The sequence below is a fragment of the Balaenoptera physalus genome (genome assembly GCF_965194825.1).
Source record: "Balaenoptera physalus genome assembly, chromosome: 3".
NCBI classification, from domain to species: domain Eukaryota; kingdom Metazoa; phylum Chordata; class Mammalia; order Artiodactyla; family Balaenopteridae; genus Balaenoptera; species Balaenoptera physalus.
In genome coordinates this window covers 102,251,287-102,271,320 of record NC_138890.1, presented here as the reverse complement: position 1 = coordinate 102,271,320, position 20,034 = coordinate 102,251,287, and the positions used below count along the sequence as shown (strand labels likewise).

At 36.4% G+C, this 20,034-nt stretch overlaps 1 protein-coding gene across 10 annotated transcripts in view; it reads right to left on the bottom strand.

Moving 5' to 3' along the window:
• The window catches only part of ARB2A (ARB2 cotranscriptional regulator A), a 432,252-nt gene that overhangs the window by 139,844 nt on the left and 272,374 nt on the right, over window positions 1–20,034 (bottom strand). For 9 of the 10 annotated variants that reach the window (XM_082458182.1, XM_082458183.1, XM_082458180.1 and 6 more), the window contains one exon: window positions 13,651–13,735. In XM_082458182.1, the coding sequence (XP_082314308.1) occupies window positions 13,651–13,735 (85 nt within the window). Of the gene's footprint in view, window positions 1–13,650; window positions 13,736–18,027; window positions 18,464–20,034 lie in introns of those variants that run through there. The other variant, XM_082458189.1, reaches the window with a different exon arrangement.

The window sequence follows — 20,034 nt, the reverse complement described above, 5'->3', positions numbered from 1 at the left end:
TTGAAAGGCATTATGGTGATGAGTCAGGTATATTCAAAGATAGTCACAGGTAGATAAAGTTGAACGGTTCTTGTTATGCCAAGCAGGATTTAAACAAACTTTTTAGCTGAGTTTGCCCTGGTTACAGAAGAAAAGCTTTAAGGATGTTCTCTCATTGATTACTCTAGTCAGGGCGCAGTCACCGTCTTCTGCATTCAAATTTGTACTCTGCTTACACTTTTAAGCAGGAGATACACAACTTGTTTAGTGAAAAAATTTTCTATTACACTGCACAGTAAAATACACCTAACAGAAATGACAGCTATGACCAATGAAACCAGTAATTTAGGATGTGACATGGGCTCAGAGAAGTAAATGAGAAATAGAACAGAATTTTTGTTTATAGGATGCAATTCTTTTAGGTGCTGTGAGAATTATTTTTTGCTAAGGAGATTCCAAATTACTTGATTTTGGTGCCATTACCATCATTAAGTTTGGGGCCTCTGTGAATGTCCCTGGAATCTCTCTATGAAACTATGAACTGAAGTAAACCAAATAGAGTGGTAGAATTTCTTGTAATAATTTAAATTCAAGAATGACACTTGTCTTTTATGATTGACAGAAAAGTAGATGAAACACAAGGAAGAAACTGATTAATTTATAGAAGTTTCTCATAAGGATATGTTCTAGGGCAGGGGTCATTTGAAAGGAAGACGATGTGTGAAAGAGCTGATAGGCTTTCAGGGAGAATATGGAAGAATAGGACACTAGCAGGAAGGAGAGTGAAAGGGAAAGGGTGGAATTTAAGTAAATTGGAAGAGTGAAATAGGGAGAATGCTGAAGAATAGGAAAATTGAGGAGTTTAAAGACTGTACTTCTGCAGAAGATGTACTGGGAGGCTCTGAGACTCATGACAAGACATAACTAGAATCAGGACTTAGATAATCTAGAAAATAGAAAGAGGCAGGAGAGAAATGACAGAAAGTTTTTAATTCTCAAATATTGAAAAGCAAAGAACAATTTCTCTAAAACTATGGTACTTGATTGTTGGGTAAAATAATTTCTAATAATAATAGGAAGTTCTTGCTTTGCACGGTAGTGTGGGACTATACAGAGGACCATACAAGCTGAAACCAGGCAAAGTGATCATAATAATCATTGAAAAAAAACTACGGTAGTTCCATGACCTTTTTTTTGTCAAAACATTAAAAGTCTTCTTACTGTCAGCTAAAAATGAATAGGGTCGGGGAATGAAAAAAAGAGTAAGACTAATTGTATTTAGTACATTACACTTCATCTTTAAAACATTAGGAACAATGAGAATTAAGATGCTTTATTTCTTTGTAAAAAACTTATTAAGAGTAGTTTGAATAGTGCTTGCTTTCTTGACATATAACTTATGATACAGTTCAAGCAAATCTTTTCTATGCCTTGGCTAACTTTCACACTCCTAAGTGTGGATCAGCTTCCAACATTTTACCCTTCAATCTTCCTATGTCATGAAATATCTCTGAGAGTTCATTTGATGTGAAGTGGTTTTTTTTGCCAGTATCACTTCCTCTGGGACATCTTCATCTTTTCGTCACAGTGCTTTCCAATTTCACTTCCAGCATTTCATGTGTTTGCTTCACTTTCATCTTTGTTGGCCAGATCTCTCTTCTGACCATCCATTTTTATAAATACAGATAGTGCTACTGTGTATGAACTGAATAACAGATATGCAGTGTTTGGTCAGTGACAGATTTTGAAAAAAGGGATATAATTGGTCATTGATCATGATTTGCATCTGTTATTTACATAGAGAGCTGTACTTAATGCAATTACTAGTAGTTAATATATTGTGGTAACTGAAATTTTGAACCTTGTTTTGGGGGGTTTGGTGTTATTTAACTAAACTATGGTAACTGAAATTTGTGTATATTAGAACGGTGCAAAGCGAGGACCACCTGTATTCATTGAGTTGTAACCATATGCCAGGAACTATTTTAACAGTCCCGTATGGATTATTTCACTTAATTCTGACCATAACCCAGTAAGACTGTACTAGTATTATCCTCATTTTATAGAGAGTATGACTGTAGATCTTCATCTGGCCATATTATAGAATTAATTCTCCACACATTTGGGAGGATACAAACTTCTCACAGTCATGTTAAATCCAAAGCTCTTCTTCATAAATGCTGACTTAATACCATTAAAGAGTTTGAAATGACAAGTAACACATTCATTTGAAACGTATAGCTAGAGTAAAAAGTCAGGGTCTTATAATAGTAGGGAAGGAAGGTGGACACTTTGAGAAGATGCAATAGCTCTTAGATAGCAGTGGGGTACCATTTAATAAAGTAAGCTGTTAGTGAACTAAGAGTTACATTGGGGTCCTGAAGGAGTTCATAAGTCCTTAACCTTCCTCTTCACCTCACCTATTTCAATGATCAACCTGTGATTCGGAACCAAGAGAATCTCTGCAATAGACAAAACACTTTTTTCCTAGGAGACTGTGAGTTCCTTGAGGGGCAAGAGTGATATCTAGCAATCTTTAGAGTCTAAACTAGTGCCTAGTACATATTAAGTACTCAATAAATCTTTGTACAATTAAGGAATAAATATTTACAGTTAGTTTCTTACCCCAAGAGAACCAAGAATAACTCAAGTTTGAAGTAAGACATGGGATTAGGCTCTAATTTTAGGGGAAACTAATTAAATCAACAGCTAATTAATTGGTAAAAATAATTAAATTTGGATTTTCTAAAATTTAAGCTTTGCTGCCAGTGTTGATTTTTTATGCTTGATATTATTTCTGAAGAAAAGCAAAACCAAATAATGCTGAGGGATTATTCCTTCAAAAGAGAAGTGCTATAAAAATCTAAACTACAATGGTTATGGAAAACTATACTTTTTATTATAAAATTCAACCTGCATATCATCTAGTTCCACAAATAGCTTTCCGACATATTGGTTATATTTAATCATTTGTATCTGTGGCCTTAAATTAACAATGTCTTATTTTAAATTTAATCACTATCCTTCTGGAAACTAAGCAGGAAAGGTGTGGCTACTTTGCCACACAAATTAAAATGGAAAGAAGACTCAATTTCTTTGAAGGCAATTTATTAAAAGGAAATTAAAAGTAAAAAATTCACTTTGCTCTTTTAAAATGTCTGAAACTAGCTAAAAACAAAAGAATCTCTAAGCCAATATTGATTTTAGAAGGTTATTAGAAAATTTCAATTTAGGGTCTCTTACAAAAGTCTCATTTATAAAGATGATTGCTATATAAAGCTTAAAATGATATATATGTTTATTTGCCCCAAATTTTAAAGCAAGTAACTTCTATAATACTTTAGAAATTAAGAAATTATGTAAAATAACTGAATTTTGTCAAGGATTGTACCATGAGATTATTCAAAACATGCATAAACTAGCTGGTACATGATTTCTTTATTTATTGGTATAACATATTGAATACTTGGGGTGAAATATGTATGGTTGAAGGGGATATTATGATAGAGATAATATGAATGGAAATACTAGTACCAGTTCTCAAAGAATATTTAGACATCACATATCAGTTAAACCAATGTTAATACCTAAAAGCTGAAGTCATTGATCAAATTATCTTTAAAAAATGTTTCATTAAATAAAACTATTTTCCTTTAAAGGACTATATTTTAAGAACTATGATGAGACAAAATCTTTTAAAAGTATACCCCTGCTTTAAAGTGCTGATAATCAACTTAGAACATCTTAGGATTTTACAAATGGTAAATACTTGACCTATCTATGGTGCCTAATGTTCTCTTTGCATTTTCATTTCAGTAACACAGAATATTTAGTTTAGAAGTTCTGAACCACTACTAGAAAGCAATGCAGTTTCTCTGAAGGGGTATGTTTTGGGGGTATTTGCCAGCAGACAGATTTATCGCTGGTGACTTGATGTCTGTCTGTGACAAGACAGAGCAGGCAGGGAGGGTGTAGATGGGAGGCACATATCACACGGCTGGTCAAAGAGAAGTGAAGGGCAGTGGGCCCAGGTAAACCACACAGGTCAGGAAGGGGCAGGCAGAGATGGTGGGCTGGGGGAGACGTGATTCCATAGGCTGCAGGACAAAGAGTCTGTAGGTGGGGGACAATGAAGCCAGGGAGACACAGAAGACAAAAATCATAAGAAAAGAACCACACAAAGAGACTAAACGAGATGACAGAGGGAGAGTTGGAGGGCAATGTACAGACCCAGGGAGAGCCATCCAGAGCAGTGACCCAGACAGCTGACAGAGGAAAGGAGAAAAAGAGGACAAGTGAAGCACAGACAGCCATGGGAGGGGAGAGCAATACTTAATATCTGTTTAAAAAGAACGAAGATTTCTGTCTTAGGTATCACTGGTCCCGACGTACTTTTCTAACAACTAGGGACATAGCACTAAGAGCCATGAGACACTGCTATGGGGACTGTAAAAACAGTATCTCTCACAAATTAACTCATAACTTAAACAATTTTCAAGTACAAATATAAATTCATATTATTTGGTTATTTATCCAAAAGCATTCCAAAATAATTAAAAACTTTTTATCTTCAAAGGGAAAAGTTAGCTCAGTAAAAGGAGAGTTGCCACCTTTACTGCCAAATTCTTTGACGAATTTTTCACAAATTGGTTCGGAAAGCTGTAAAAAACATGGTGGTTATTTTTAATTTTTTTTTTAAAGTGAGATTTCTGGAGTGAGACTACTTATATTCACTGTGATTACTGGAAAACTGGAAAAGTCAAAATCACAGGATAATATTGGACCTGATTAAGTATATATATATAATCAGGGCAAATATTGGTGATCTACATAAATATCATTCATATAGTTAGATTATTTTAAATGAGTATCTCATCAGTTATTTCCCCAAAGTGCCTGATTCCAGCTAATTACAATGAATAATTCACTGAAAACACAAGAATTTCTAGTGGTCAACTTTCAGAACACTCATCCCTAATATTAACTAATAATTACAAGGTAGCACAGAACAATGAATAGGGAAACTAACCTATGAATAACAGCTACAGTAATGAACAAAAACTGCCTGAAAAATGCTATTTAGTTAATGAAAACACCACTTAGAGAATTAGAATGTATGCCCTTTGAATGGAAGAAAAAGGAGTGCTAGAATTCTTGAGCAGTACATGTAGTCAAAAGTGGTACAGTATCATATATGCTAATATGTCTTGAATTTTAAAGTCTGTTTACAAGGCAAAGTATAGATTTTCAATTACCTAATTAATTTGAGCTATGTCTAAAAACATACTAGACAACTCAACTTGTCTACACATTCTGAATGATACCACATTCTAGAAGCAATTACCGTTGATTTTTCATTGGTATCTTTAGAAGGAAGTGATCATTAACTAATAAGGAAAAGATATAACTCCTTAGTGTCATTTCCTCAAGATGTGTTTTCAGCAATAAAGTGAAGTGAATATTTAGCAAATATTCAGTAATTTTAGTCAGTGTAAACAGTCAGTCTGGATTATTTAAGCAAAGAAAAATTAGGGTTCCATTAATGGCCCCCTTCTATATCCAGAATAAGACAGGATCATCTAAATACGGTACGCTTTCAAGTTTAATTCTTATCTCCTAAGATATCTACCTTGGTTCTTTTTTTCCCCTTTTTCTTTTCTTCTTTTTTTTTTTTTTTAACCATTTATACTGTTAATTTTCTAAATTTTACACAGATTTACATCAAGTGTTCTAAGTAAGCTGAAATAAAAAAGAAAAAGCTATCTCAAGCCATGACAAGGGTGAGAAAAAATGAGATGGATACAAGTTTGGGGAGGGAATATATTGACAGGAATCAGACATCTAGACCGCATAGTTTTAATGAATCTAGGTTCAGGTATTTCCTTAATGGTAGGTGGAAAGAGCTTTCCATCCTGTGTGCCTGGTACAAAAGGGTCACAGGTATGTGAAAATACTGATCCTCTCACCCTTCAGGTCAGCCAGGAGGGGCTCTGTCCATTCAGCTCTGGACATAAGCAACCTTCTCTTATGTCAAGGTTGCTTATGTCCAGAGTGCCATACAAATGTTATACTTTTCTGTACGTGTTGCTTAAGGAAGAGTGGAATAACTTTAATAACTTTCTGGTAACTATGCTTTACGGTTACCATAAACCTTAGAGGACTGGTAAAGTGGATCCGATGAGAAGGTCAGGTTTTCAAGAACCCAGAGCAAGAGACTGCTGGGAGGACATAAGGGCGAAGATTTCAGACCTAAGTAGATACCCTGAAGTCTAGGAAAAGGATCTCTAAAGTCAGATAGGCAAATATGTACTGTCTTTACCAGTGGGAAACGGTAGAAGATCAGGACTAGAAGGAATGTCCTAGAAGTGTCATCTTCTCAGCGAGGCCTTCCCTGGCCACCTTCCTAAAAATTCAAACCCTCCCCTCCACACACACACACTTCAGGTCCTTTCTTCTAGTTTTCTATTTCTCCTACCAATGACCACTATCTAACATACTACATATATACTCTCCTTACTTATCTTGTTTATTACTGTCTGTATCCCCCACTAGAATGTAAGCTCCACGTTGGGACCATTATCTGCTGTAATTCACTGCTATGTCCCTGGCACCTGCAGCAATGTCTGGTCCACACTGAATTCTTGTCGAATGAATGCATGCAGACTGCAAGCATATACCCAGACAGGCAGGGAGGGAGCACATTCGGAGGGGGCTGAAAGTATGTGGGCCTGAGCAGCAGTACTTAGCAACACCCAGGCCCAGTTAGAACCCCCCTGGCAAAGAGTGGACTGTCACTCATAGGCCGGCCGAAGCAAGCTGTGTCCAGACTTGTAAGAAGTCAGAGGGTAATCAGTGCTCTAGAACCTTGTCTGCTTTCAAACATTTATATTTTGCTTTCCTTTCACCCAGAAAAATGTCTGCTCATACACAAGCAAAAATTATATTTGCTATTTTGGGGAAGCAACACACCATATAAGATCATTTCTAATTTCATCTTTACTGCTACCCTAGTTTCTTTCAGCTTTGTCTCCTGATTTCTATGTCCTACTGAACATTTTTCTTTTGACTATTAGTCTTCCTTTTGATTTCTCCATTATATTTTCTGTCTTTCTGTGATTATGGTTTTGTGACCCTTACCAACGTCACAGAGGACATAGGAAAACATGAATAACTAAGTTATGTGTTGTTTAAAAATAGAATTGGAGACAAGAAAATGGAAGGGAAAATATTTCTGCAAATGCTTTTTCCATTTCTACAGGATTAAAATAATCAATAATCGTTTTTAAATAAATGACAGTTTTAAATTCTAAAATGACTAATGAGAATATATAGTGCCACATTATATTTACACAGTGCCTTCCTCTTGATGAACTTAAAATATCCCTCCAGATACTAAAAAATTGTCCTTGTAACATTTCATAACATTTCTATAAGATAAGTGAGGCAGATATTTGTTGTTGCCATTTTATAACAAACATAAACAACCAAAATGTGGGCTATACAATAAACATATATCCTATTAACCTATTATATGTTTCTCTGAATAACATGTTTTCAATGGGCTGATTTTCACTAGTACGAAATACTATTAAAATAAAGAAGTGGGGGAGCCAGTCACTTGGCATGTATTCAAGATCCCTCAAATATCCACCATTCACTATATGTTATAATAACTGAAAAGTCAGACTTCATTTTAAGTACAATATAAGGTACAATGCTGACAGTTCTTAAGTGTGGAGTTGTCAAGTATTACATTTGCTTTCAAAAGAAAAATAAAAACAATGTGACTGTACTGAAAATAATTATCAGTGTATTTTAAGTACAATTTTAAAATTTTATTATACCTGCTTTAAAAATATATATGCATAGGTAAACAACATTCATAAAATAGAGCTTTTATGAGCATTAGATCTATTCTTGGGGTAAAGGGAAATATATTTAGTAATAAAGGAAAAAATACAATATTAAATGAGTATGTATTTTTACAGGTAATCTCAGTGCTTTGACCATGAAACGTCTAGTCAAAAGATAAAAAGCAAATTATAACAAGAAAAAAACTCCGTAATTTAGAAATCTGGAAAAAAAAAAAAGGCTTCACTAAATTGAACGGATAGTCTGGACATCCATTACTAACCTGTGGTCAGTACACATCGAAAACTTCAAATAATCTTAACAGTTTAAATTATAGTAACAGGATTATTAATCAGAGAATTTCAAGTCTTTCAAAGGTACTTAAGCAACATTTGCCATTTCTACTTGAATTTCCTGCCATCACCTCAACTATCATTATCTCAATTAAGTAGGTCATAAAACAATTTCATCATTTCTTGCCCATAATTGATTTCCCCCTCCAGCTCCCCTGTACTTCTGGTAATGACATTTTCATCATCCCAGTTACTTTTCATCGGAGCTTATCATTGTCTTCTCCCTCCCCTTAGCTTCCACATTCAATCTATTTATCATCAAGGAGTGTAGATTCTTCCCAAGCCATATTTGTTACAGCTCTCCTATCCTCTCTGTTCCTACTGCCACCACTCCAATTCACACCATCAACCACATATACTGGCTTTATTGTCACATCCTGCTGAGTCTACTGCCTCCGGCTTCTTGCTCCTGTTTTTTATTCATTTACTAAATTAATCTTCTTTAAAATTCCATTTTTATCATGTCATAATAATGTTGATCATGTCATAAAAAATGTTCAACATTGTTTTAGGACTCTTTGAGGGAAATCGCTGATTTTGATTGAAAACCTGTTCAATTTTTATAAGTAGGTATGGAAAATGCTGGGGGTACTGGCCCTAACTGTTCTCTCAATTGATGCAACCTAGTGTTGATGCCAGATTCAAAAGGAGCAAACTACCCACTGGCAGAGGGCCAGGAAACAGGTTTTTTTGGGAAAAAAAGTCATTATAAGCTATTGTTCACTGCTATGTCCCCAGCTTCCAGAACAGTACCTGGAACATAATAATTGCTCAATAAATATTTGAGGAATAAATGGATGCAGGTTTCCCCTACTATCTGAAAGTAGAGTAACTCCTGTGAAACCTTTCGTAAGCCAAAATGATGTAAAGTGAAGAAGCAACTACCTTAGGGCACTCTTGCTAGTGGATGCCCAAAATAAATCGATATAAGGCACAGATGCTGACATGCACAGTTAAGCTATGGCAACTTGATGTTGAGATGCAGAGTGTAGTTCCCAGAGAAGGAGCTTAGTGGTGTCACTCTTGCAGCTCAGGGTACTTGCTCCCTCTATGACAGCTCCCAGAAAACAAATGCTGAATGCTATTTTTGCTTTCGCCTTTCTTCCTAAAAGCAAAAATCCTCTTTGGATTTCTTTCTGTTAATGAAAACAGGTACTAATGCAGGTCTTTCATAAAAGTGAAGTGGCATAAAGTAAGCTTTCATAAAGTGGGGGACAACTGTATATGCTGTGGAGCATATATGAAATCTTCTGATTTAAGCCAAATTTGTTGGAATAAACACCCACAGGAAATAGAAGGTTACAGAAAGTAGCAAGTTCTGTTCTACGAAAAATTTGGTCAGAGAAGAGCTGAATAGCATTAGCTTAAGTATAAGCTCAGAGAAGAGCTGATGACTTAGTATAAGATCAAATGAGTGTGATAAAGAAGAAACAATATCTTATCTTTGGTAACCTGTACCACAAAGTCTAATGAGGTAGTGGAAGAGAAAGGATAGAAATAAATTGTCTTCAAAGAGCTTTTTAGTGCCTTTTTTTTGAAAGAGTTGCTCTTAAACCCTAAGGTATCAGAGAAAAGATGAACCTTACAAAGCTTTAGTCTCAAAAAAAGTTAAGGTTTCTTTCTGCTTAGGCTTGAGCGACCACCAGAGTTGAAGTAAGCCTGTTGTATTAATTATCTACTGCTGTGGAACAAGTCGTCTCCAAAATTCACAGTTTAAAACAAAACACATTTATCAGTCCCAGCATCTGAGGGTCCTGGATCTGAGTGTGGCTTAGCTGGATGACTGGCTCAGGGCCTCTCACAAGGCCACAGTCAAGGTGTTGGCTGAGGTTGCAGTCATCTCAAGGCTCAACTGGGAGGGGATCCTTTTCCAAGGTCACTCTCGTGGCTGTTGGCAGGCTTCAGATCCTCACTGGCTCTCAGCCAGAGACACCGATTCCTTGCCACATAGGCCTCTGCATGAGCAGCTCACAACATGGCAGCTGGCTTCCATCAGAGGGAGCAAGCAAGAGGGCAAGAAAGAGCCTGAGATCTGCCAGCCTTCACTGGTATTGCCATGTTCCCCATTATCCTTAAGCAGTAGGCTTGACAGAATGGTGGCATGACTTTTTGAACACTCAGTTACAGTGCCTGGTTAGGTGACAACACCTTGTAGAGCTGAGAAAATGTCCTCCCAGATGCGTTATGTGCTCTAAGTCAGCCTTTAATACACTGTGATGTTTCTCCCAGATCTAGGAATGAGGAGTAGAAATAGGGCTGGCTTCTTTTCTCATTACCCTTAGTGATCTACTAGCAAAACTACTGCTTCCCATTCCCATTACTTTAGGCTCTGTTGGTCTAAAGGTTCCATAGGGAGGAATGCTTCCATGAGGTGTCACAACGATTCCACTGAACTGAAAGCTGAAACTGCCATCTTGCCACTTTGGAATCCTTATACCACTGGATTAACAAGCAACAGAGAGTGTTACTATATTGGCTAGGGTGATTGATCCTGATTACTAAGGAAAAATTGAGTTGCTACTACACAATGGGGGTAAATAGGAGTGTCTGTAGTGCAGGAAATTCTCTAGGTCATCTGTTAATGTTTTCTGTGATTCGTGTCAATAGAAAACTACAATAATGTAAGTCAGGCAGGATTGCTAATAGCCCAGACCCTTCAGGAATGAAGATACAGGTCATCCCACCAGGCGAGAGACCATGACCAGTTCAGGTGCTTGCTGAAAGCAAAGAGAATATGGAATGAAGGTAGTTATACATACCAGCTACAACTACATGACCAGTTGCAAAAATGAGGAATGTAATAGTTATGAGTATTTCCTCATTTTGATATGAATATATATACTAAATATTTTTGTTTTCTTCTCTCTTATTCCCTTAACATCTCATGTAAGATGTGTCAATAGTAATTAGCTTTATCTCTCAGTATTTAAATTATAGGATACCAAAGATGAGAAGAATGAACTATCAGCCAAGGACAAAAAATGGGCTCTGTATCCTCCTTTTTAATGTGTTTTTGATTGTACACGGGATAGTTGTATCATGTTAGATGGAAGCAAGACTTCATTAATGGCTTTATTTGGAGATTGTCTGGTTTAAGGAGATGTATATGAGTGCCGGAGATTGTCTGGTTTAAGGAGATGTATATGAGTGCCAAGTTGACAAAGGGTGAACTGTGGAGGCTCTGTAATGTGGCAATTTGGCTAGGTTGAACTACATTTCCCAGAATTCGTTTTCAAACTGTGTGTCTCTAGTTAGAATGGTACAAAAGGGAGACTTCTGAGAGAAATTTGGAGAGTTAAAGTGAAGCAACAGCAATTTCAAGCTCACACACGTTGTTTATCTGCTGGCTCACTTGGTGGCACAAGGCAGTGGTTACCAGGACAAAGGGCACTGGCTTCTACAGGACACCCACACCATCAAGGACAGAAGCCACAAGAACTGACATGGGTTTAAGTCCATCTTCATGGGCTCCAGCTCATGCTTATGGGTTCCAGCTCATTCTTGCTCTCCACCCCTTTACATAACATCTTCCCTTAACAACTGTCTGCTCTGTAGACTCAGCTCCAGCATCGCTTGCCAAGTTGACATTCTTATAGAGACTGCTTAACCAGCTCTGATCAAATCCCAGGTCAAATCTCTGTAATAAACCCTTTACTATATATAGTCAATCCCCATTATTTGTGAATTCCATATTTCTGAATTCACCTACTTATTAAAATTTATTTGTAAACCCCCAAATCAATACTCATGGTGTTTTGTGGTCATTTGTGGATATGCACATGTGCAGCATGGTGAAAACTTTGAGTTGCTCAACACACACATTCCTAACTAAGGTGAAACAAGGCCATGCTTTGCCTTCTTGTTCCAGTTCTTGTACTGTAAACAAGTGTCCTTTTTGCAGACTATTTAGTGCCATGTTTTTCACATTTTTGTGCTTTTGTTGGTGATTTTGTTCTCTGAAATGGCGTCCAAGTATAGTGCTGAAGTGTTAAGACAGTGATGTGTCTTATGGAGAAAATAAGTCCCATTAGGGCATGAGTTACAGTGCTGTTGACTGTGAGTTCAGTGTTAGTGAATGAACAATATATATTAAATAAGGCGTCTTTAAACTGAAACACTCATAAAACAAAGTTATATATTGATTGGTCGATGAAAATGTGACCAGAAGCTTGCAGGAACCTAACCCTGTATTTTCCCTAGGAGTAATGATTCAGTATTCACTAATTCAGTGTTCTCAGAGACTTTATAGAACATAATCACTGATAATAAAGACAATATATTGTAATTAATGTACACCACACACACACACACACACACACACACACACACACTGTAGCACATATATCACCTAGTAGTCTGTTGCTCTGACTGAACCCTGATTGACAGACCTGAAAGGTTTAGTTATAATGATAGTGAAGCTCAGTTCAAGTTTAGGTATTAATGATGGTGAAATTTAATTATAATAATAGTTCTTTACCTAGTAGTTGAACTGTTCTCCAAATTATTTCCTTCAAATATGTAAACATGTATGCAACTTTGCTTAGCGATTAGCTATCTCTTATGGTTGTTATATGAGGTAGTTCATGTTCAAAACTTCTACTCATTCTCTGGCATCTGTGACCAAAGCAAACCCATTTCTGTTCTGTAACATAACCAGACACCACTGCTCAGTTTGTGTTTACCATCAAAATTGTGAAAGCCAAAATCAGAAAGTAATGAAAAATGTCACTCTTTCCTCTTACCTAGAGATTAGAGACTAAAGTAACACACCTTTTAGGATGGAAATCAATGCCACTCTTAAACTGTCTGGAGCGCGCCTGCTTCCTCAGGCGCTCACCCCGCTACCTCTTTTCTTTCAGTGGACAGGCCAGTCTTGTCTTAGCCCCCTATGAATGTCTTCTGATCCATTCCAGCCCTTACTCCTTACACCGCTCTGTTTCTTTTGCCTAGAATATCACCCTGCATGTCTTCCTATAATCCAAGTCCAATTTAACACACAAGGTCCAGCCAAAATCTTTTACATGAAAAACTTCTCTAGACTCTAGGCCACAGCAATGTCTCTTCTCTGAACTCACAGTCTTGGCTGCCTATTGGATCACTGAATCCAATTCCCAGTAGGATAGAAATACTCTGAGACAAATACTCTGAGATTCTGTACAGCAATCCAGTCCTTGTCCTAATTTTCAATTTATGTACAACTAATCTCCCTAAGCTTCAACAGCAACCGTCTATATTACTCTCACGTTGTTTCACCTCTTCATCTTTACGGAGTTTGATGGTAAGCATCTTCAGCTACTTAATGCATTTCTGGTAGTGGGTCAGACCCATGCTGTATGTTACCAATAATTCATTCAAAGATTCAAGGCAGAACAACACGCTTAATTCACAAAATAGAACTCCACATTTCATTAGCATATTTTTTCACCTTAATAAAAAGCATTCTATACATCTCTCATCAAACACATACCTGCTGAGACTCGGGGACAGTCAGGCAGCATGGACTCCACTGATGTGTCTAATGGTTCTGAGCTAGAGACCCAATTACAACAGTTCTGCAATGTAATAGAGACAATGTTCTGTTGAAACATAATTTAAGGCAAAACCAACTTGTTAGGCTGTAGAGATTAATTTATCCTATACAATCAACCACTATAAGTATACTCTATTTTCCATACTTTGTAAAAAATTCTCTTATGTAAACAGTCAGTAATTATTCATGACCAATATGACTGTGGAAAAAAGTTCATCTTCTACAATTCAGCAAGTTATCTGTCCTGATATTAAGAAGACATGTAACCTTCTGTGAACTATGATGCAATATACTCATAAGAGAAGGCTAGGATTTTAATTAAAGGAAATTGAAAAGGGTATCTATTTTTAACTTTTAGATGGAAATAAATATTAATTTGAACATGTGAAGGAATAGTGATATTTTAAAACTATAGTCTTTGTCTTTGTAATACTAGAGGAAATAAATTCTGCAATTACTCCTCAAAATCTGGCCCATATAAATATACTACCTTTTAATTTTTACTTCAACTTGGTTCAATGGAGGCTGTATCGAACCGTTCAAAAGAAACACAACCTGGTGAATTGTAGCTGTGTGTCTGAGGACACAAATGCTTCAATATTAAGGATAAACCTCTAAGATAATGATGATTTACAACTCAGACAGATGAAATAAAAATAATCTATATTCCTTCCATATATTTTAAGTATGTATTTGAAGTCTGGCTTTAAAAATGTGATTAACCTCATATGGCTTTAAAAAAATTTCCAACATACGCAGACACACACACACGCAGACACACACACACACAATGAATTTCCAGACAGATTTTATTTTAAAAGAAATCATCCTATCAATCATGTTGGAAAAATCGCTGATTGCTATTCTGGTAAACAAGCATGTATTGTGTATTTTTAGATGCTTGCTGTCCTGGTTGTGCACCATGGAATCCGTCCTCACTGTGGAAAGATCCTTGACTGGTAGATCAAGTGTCTTATTGTATTTCCTTAATTCATTCTGTCTGGAAGAAGATGTCAGCTGTGTTGCAGTGAGGAGAGAATTTCAAAGGCCCCAGTCCCCACCAATAAAGGCCGAGGAATGGCTTTTGAATAGATTTGTCAAGGCAACCCTACTGTTCTGGGACCAGGGAGAGCAGGAATAACATAAAGGAAGGGTTGCTGTATGAGATTAGAAAGTGAAGTTCACAAAGCATGGCAGATTTTTGTAAGAAACAGTAGATCAATGAAACTATTGAACTGTGTGGAAAAAAAAAACATGAAAACAAACACAACATCTAGTAATGTTCTTAACTGCTTTCTCTCTTTTTACATTTAAAATGGATAAAATATTACTATCTTCATGTATTATAAAAGCTTGATGGTTTAAAGTGGATATGTATTCTATAATTTTCACTCCTAATCTTAATTACCAGCTGAATGTAAAATTATACAATGTAAGGGAGAAGAAATTATAAAAGAAATAGGGTTTTGGAAGATATTTCGTACATTTGAAATAAATAAAATTAATATTACTATTGATAGAATACCACCTCAGAGAGTTCTAGATAATGCAGAAGATTAGCACACAATTAGCCAGCTTTTATATACAGTGTGACACTTGCTTGTAAGAAATGAGTATTCTCCAAAGCAGTGTCAAGATATGTAAATGGATGATTTGTTTTATCATTCATCACAAACCCTAATAAATTCAAAAATCATGACTTCTATAGGTACTAAAAATAGGCTTCCAATGATACAGGGAGATAGCTTCAATGAAGAATGACTTTCTCTTTCTCTCTCTTTTTCTTAAACAATTTAGTCTTTTCAATGACAGCAATTAGCTCTACCGACAGACAGGCAGCGATTAGGTATATATTTTAATTATTATTCATCCTAGTAGTACCTCCAAATCTGATGAAAGTCGGCTATTACCCAGGTGATATGTCAGTCTTAATACTGTTCACTTATACTTCACATGTGTAAAACTATGTCTTATAGGATATTTCCAGTATTAGTAACAGTGATGGTACATTATAGTATTAAGGCGATTAGTCATTTTCTAACTCGTCATTGACTTTAAAAGCCAAACAAAATGGATTTTATCCAGGTCACCTTTAACTCAAACATTTAAAACAAAATACAGGTTTACATTTTATGATCCTGAAATTTCAGTTTTTATCTAGGCACATGTTTAGGCTTTGATCTCTCATAAAAATAGGATGGAAAACAAACATCCTATAATTAAAGTAAATATGTCCAAAAGTTCTCTGCAATGACAAAGTACTGGTATAGAATTGTAAAGGTTTGATACCATAAGTTGACATATACGTGTGGTGTGTGCATGTTTGTGTGACATTTCTATCCTACTGGGAAAAATATAGAGAGAAAAGGACAAAACAAGCTAAAAATATGTTTGCCATATGATAGAGTATAATGAAACAAAATAATGTAAACAAACTGGGAAATATATGTAAAGAAGGAAATATGAGAAAGACATACAGCCATTACATATGAATTCAATCTATCTGAAATTCCATCTTATCAAATGCAGCCCCCTATTCGGAGATGTGTTTTTATAGTTTAGAAACCAAATCTCTTTTCACTGTTTTTCTAATGCTTATTTTATCCCTCTTCTCAATGCCCCAATTTGTACCCTATCCCAGTTCTTCAGCTGAGATGAACACTAGCTAAGTGTCTTGGATGACGACAGAAGCAGCTCACTAGGAAGGCCCTATCTAAACCCAGGTCATGCTGGAGTGTGTTCCCAGGCCTCAGAGATCTTACTCTCAGTTGCCCTGAGCAGACAACAAGGCACGCTGCACTAGAGGTACCAACAGAGCCATGCTTGAGCCTCAGATGCAGCCCTGCCTCATCCCGACCAACAAGCAGAGAGAAAGAAGCCCCTGGCCAGAGCCAGCGGATTGGGATGGATCCTGTAACTACAGTTTCTCTGGGTCTGAGGGAATAAGAGAAAAAAAGGCAATACAGTGAATGTCTTAAAGTTAAGTGTTTTCAACTTATAGGTCTTTTACTCTGAAATTATGACTTTACAGGTTTTTGTGGTTGTAAATTGCCTTTTTCGTGAAATCCAAAAGTTTGGGAGCTATTAGTATAAACTAGAAATGCCTATAGGCCAAAAGAGTGCTGAGTGACTATTAAACCAAGGTTGACAATATTTCAGTGTAGATATGAAATGAATTAAAAAATTTTATAAAAAGTTTACACTTAATATATTATGTTTAAAGAGAAAAGTAGGTACTAGGTATTCCTGTGCAAGATATTTGGAAGTATTTGGAGATGCATGTTGCCCTGGTTGAGCGTAGATTTTTATTCATTTTTATGAGTTATAAATCATCAGTGTCTAGAGGTTGATGCTTAATATGGAAGGCATTGTGTCCTCAGACAAGAACAACTACTATTTATCAGGTTGTGTTTCCAGGACTGACACTCAGAACTGAATGGTGATGGTTAAGGGTTCATGACTATTATGTAGAACTAAACATCTGGCTTGGCTGGAGACTTTCAGAGGCCAGGGGTACGTCAGGAAATGACATTCACCCACTCAGCCTTTTTTTTTTTCTTTTTAATAAAAACTATATATTTAAGTTGTACAACATGATGATTTAATATACATATACATAGTGAAATAACTACAGTCAAGCCAACTGACATGTTCTCCTTTACATAGCTAGCATTTTTCAGTGTGTGTGGTGAAAGAACCTGAAATCCATTCTCTTAGCAAATTTCCAGTATTCAAAACAGTATTATTAAATATAGTCATCATGCTGTACATTAGGTCTCTAGACTTGTGCATTCTATACCACTGCAATCTTTGACCAACATCTCCCTGTTTCCCCACCTTCCTGACACTGGTAACCACAATCCTACTCTCTGCTTCTGTGTACTCGACTTTCTAAGATTCCACATATAAGTGAGATCGTGTAGTATTTTTCCTTCTGTGTCTAGCTTATTTCACTTAGCATAATGTCCTCCTTATGCTAAGTGGGTTCATCCTTGTGCACTCAGCCTTTACAGGCCTGGAGCCTGAGGTAAGAAGTTCCTTTCAGGAGCTGCCTTTGGTTACTTTCTACCTCTTCTCACAAGGCTGGCCTAGTAGGTATGCTTGGTCTTTTGGTTGGGAGGAGATTTCGCTTGGAATCATTGCCATAAGTAGCCCTCTTTGACCTTCTTTCTTTAAACGAAATTGTTATTTTAAAGTTATACAATTAATACAAGAATACAGTACCTAACCTTCTTTCACTGTGCTAATTAGAAGAATTTAAAAAAATCAGCTTTCTATAGTAAATGAATACTTAACATCAGCAACTTTACCATATTAATGTAAACATGTTTGTAAAACAACAAACAGCTTTACTAATTTGTAGTGCAACAGGAATGACTAGGCAATTTGTACCATTATCTTACTTCCACATTTTAAAGCAGTGTTTGGTGAAATAATGGAGCCAATCATCAAGAGGCCAAAAGCACTGAGGCTTCATCTACAACCAGACTGGTGTTTTTATGGATAACGTTCCGGTTCAGCTGAGGTGTTTTTCTTGGCAGGGATATCTGCAAACTCTCTCAGTTTTTGAGCTGACTTTAAATGGAGCTGGAGTCAGAGGTGGTAGGGCAGTGGGCGGCGGAGGGCACAAAGGTTGCCCTGCCACAGCTTCTCCCAACACCTGTGCTCGAGACAACTGCCCTTTCTAATCGCTGAATCCAGGCTTGCTTGCTCTTCAGTATTTCACGGAGTCTTGCAGAGTGCACAGGGACTGAAAAGGAGAAAGAAGAGGGGACGGAGTTTCATCCTGAGTGCTGGGAAATCCTGGACTCCAACCTTGCTAAACCCCACTGAATTCTCCACTAGGGGATCACACATTCAGGTGAGTTCCTGTAAGGATATCTGAAAGAGACTTCTATAGTCCCTCTTTTTGCTCTTGTTTCAGTGGAGAGCTCTGAGCAGGGATGATTTCAAAGCCCCATCAACAACGATCTAATCCTTTTTATCTCTGGGATCTTATAGTGTTTTCTACAATAATACACTTGATTTCTTTATGTAGTACCATTTGGTTTTCAAGGGGTTTTCCTCTTGGTTATCACCTTTGATTCTCACAATAATTCATGAAATAGATGAGATTGGAATTATTATGTCTAGTTCACAATTATGAAACAGGCCCAGAAAGGCAGAGTGGCTTTCTCAAGACAGTAAGCCTTGGCAGAGTACCTGGTAGACCCAGGTAGTTCACGCTAGCTCCTTAACTACTGTTTTACCTAGTGAGTGACTAAGCCAGAATCATTATCAGTACTCAGTTCTCCTAACTCCTTGTTCTGAATTACTTCTCTTTTGTAAGATATTTTGAATACGCAAATCATATATGAAACAAAAGAACAGTGTTCATCTATCTTATATTATTTGGGGGTGAAAAGGTAACAGTAATAATAGCTGTGCTTTACTGAACTTCTTTAAAGTGCCAACAACTGTGCTGTTTCCTTACATGTATTTTTTCCCAACCATGTTTACAAGATAGGTATTATATTTTATAGATGAGAAAATTGAATCTCAAAGATATTAAAAAACTTGCCCAGGACTACACAGCTAGGTAAGTGATTGACCTGGGGTTTGAATTTTGGTACGTCATAACACAAAACTCTTCACACTTCTTTATGCCTAAGGCATAATCGAGGGAATTGAAAGAACTAGGTCATTTATCAAATTTTATAAAATTTTCAAAAATCTTATAAAAGTTATGTCTGCAAAAAGATTATTGACAGCTTTGACTAAATTCAGATAAGTTCAATTACTGCCTATTTCAGTCAGATGGAAAAATGCACAGATTAATATATGCTGATTTTTAGGGGATGCCTAATCCAGTCTTAGAAATACTTAAAAAGTAAATCTAAATAAATTCTGTTATATTTGTCACCTGGAATGAGACATGAAGAACTCGCAATGAAAAAAAATGATAAACAGGGATGCTTCTTGTTTGGGATAAGCCCTAAATTCTATATTGGCTGTGTGTGGGGGAAAAAGGTACCAACAGATCATTTATAAACCTTACTAGTTATATAATACTGGGAGCTGTTTATGTATCCATTTGGACTGATAAACTGCATAAGAAAGTATAGTCATAAAATACACAAAATTTCTGTTGGAAGAATTTAGGTCCTTGGAAATGAAAATTAAGGATGTAGCTAAATTGTGAAAGGAGAAAGGAGAAAAACAATGTGGTCAGAAAACACCTGGGTGTTAGAATAGATTTAAAAAACCCCACCTTTATATGTTTATTATGAGGAGTGGAGTAAAAATATTTTGGACTTCTGCATGATGAAAATACTTTTTCTA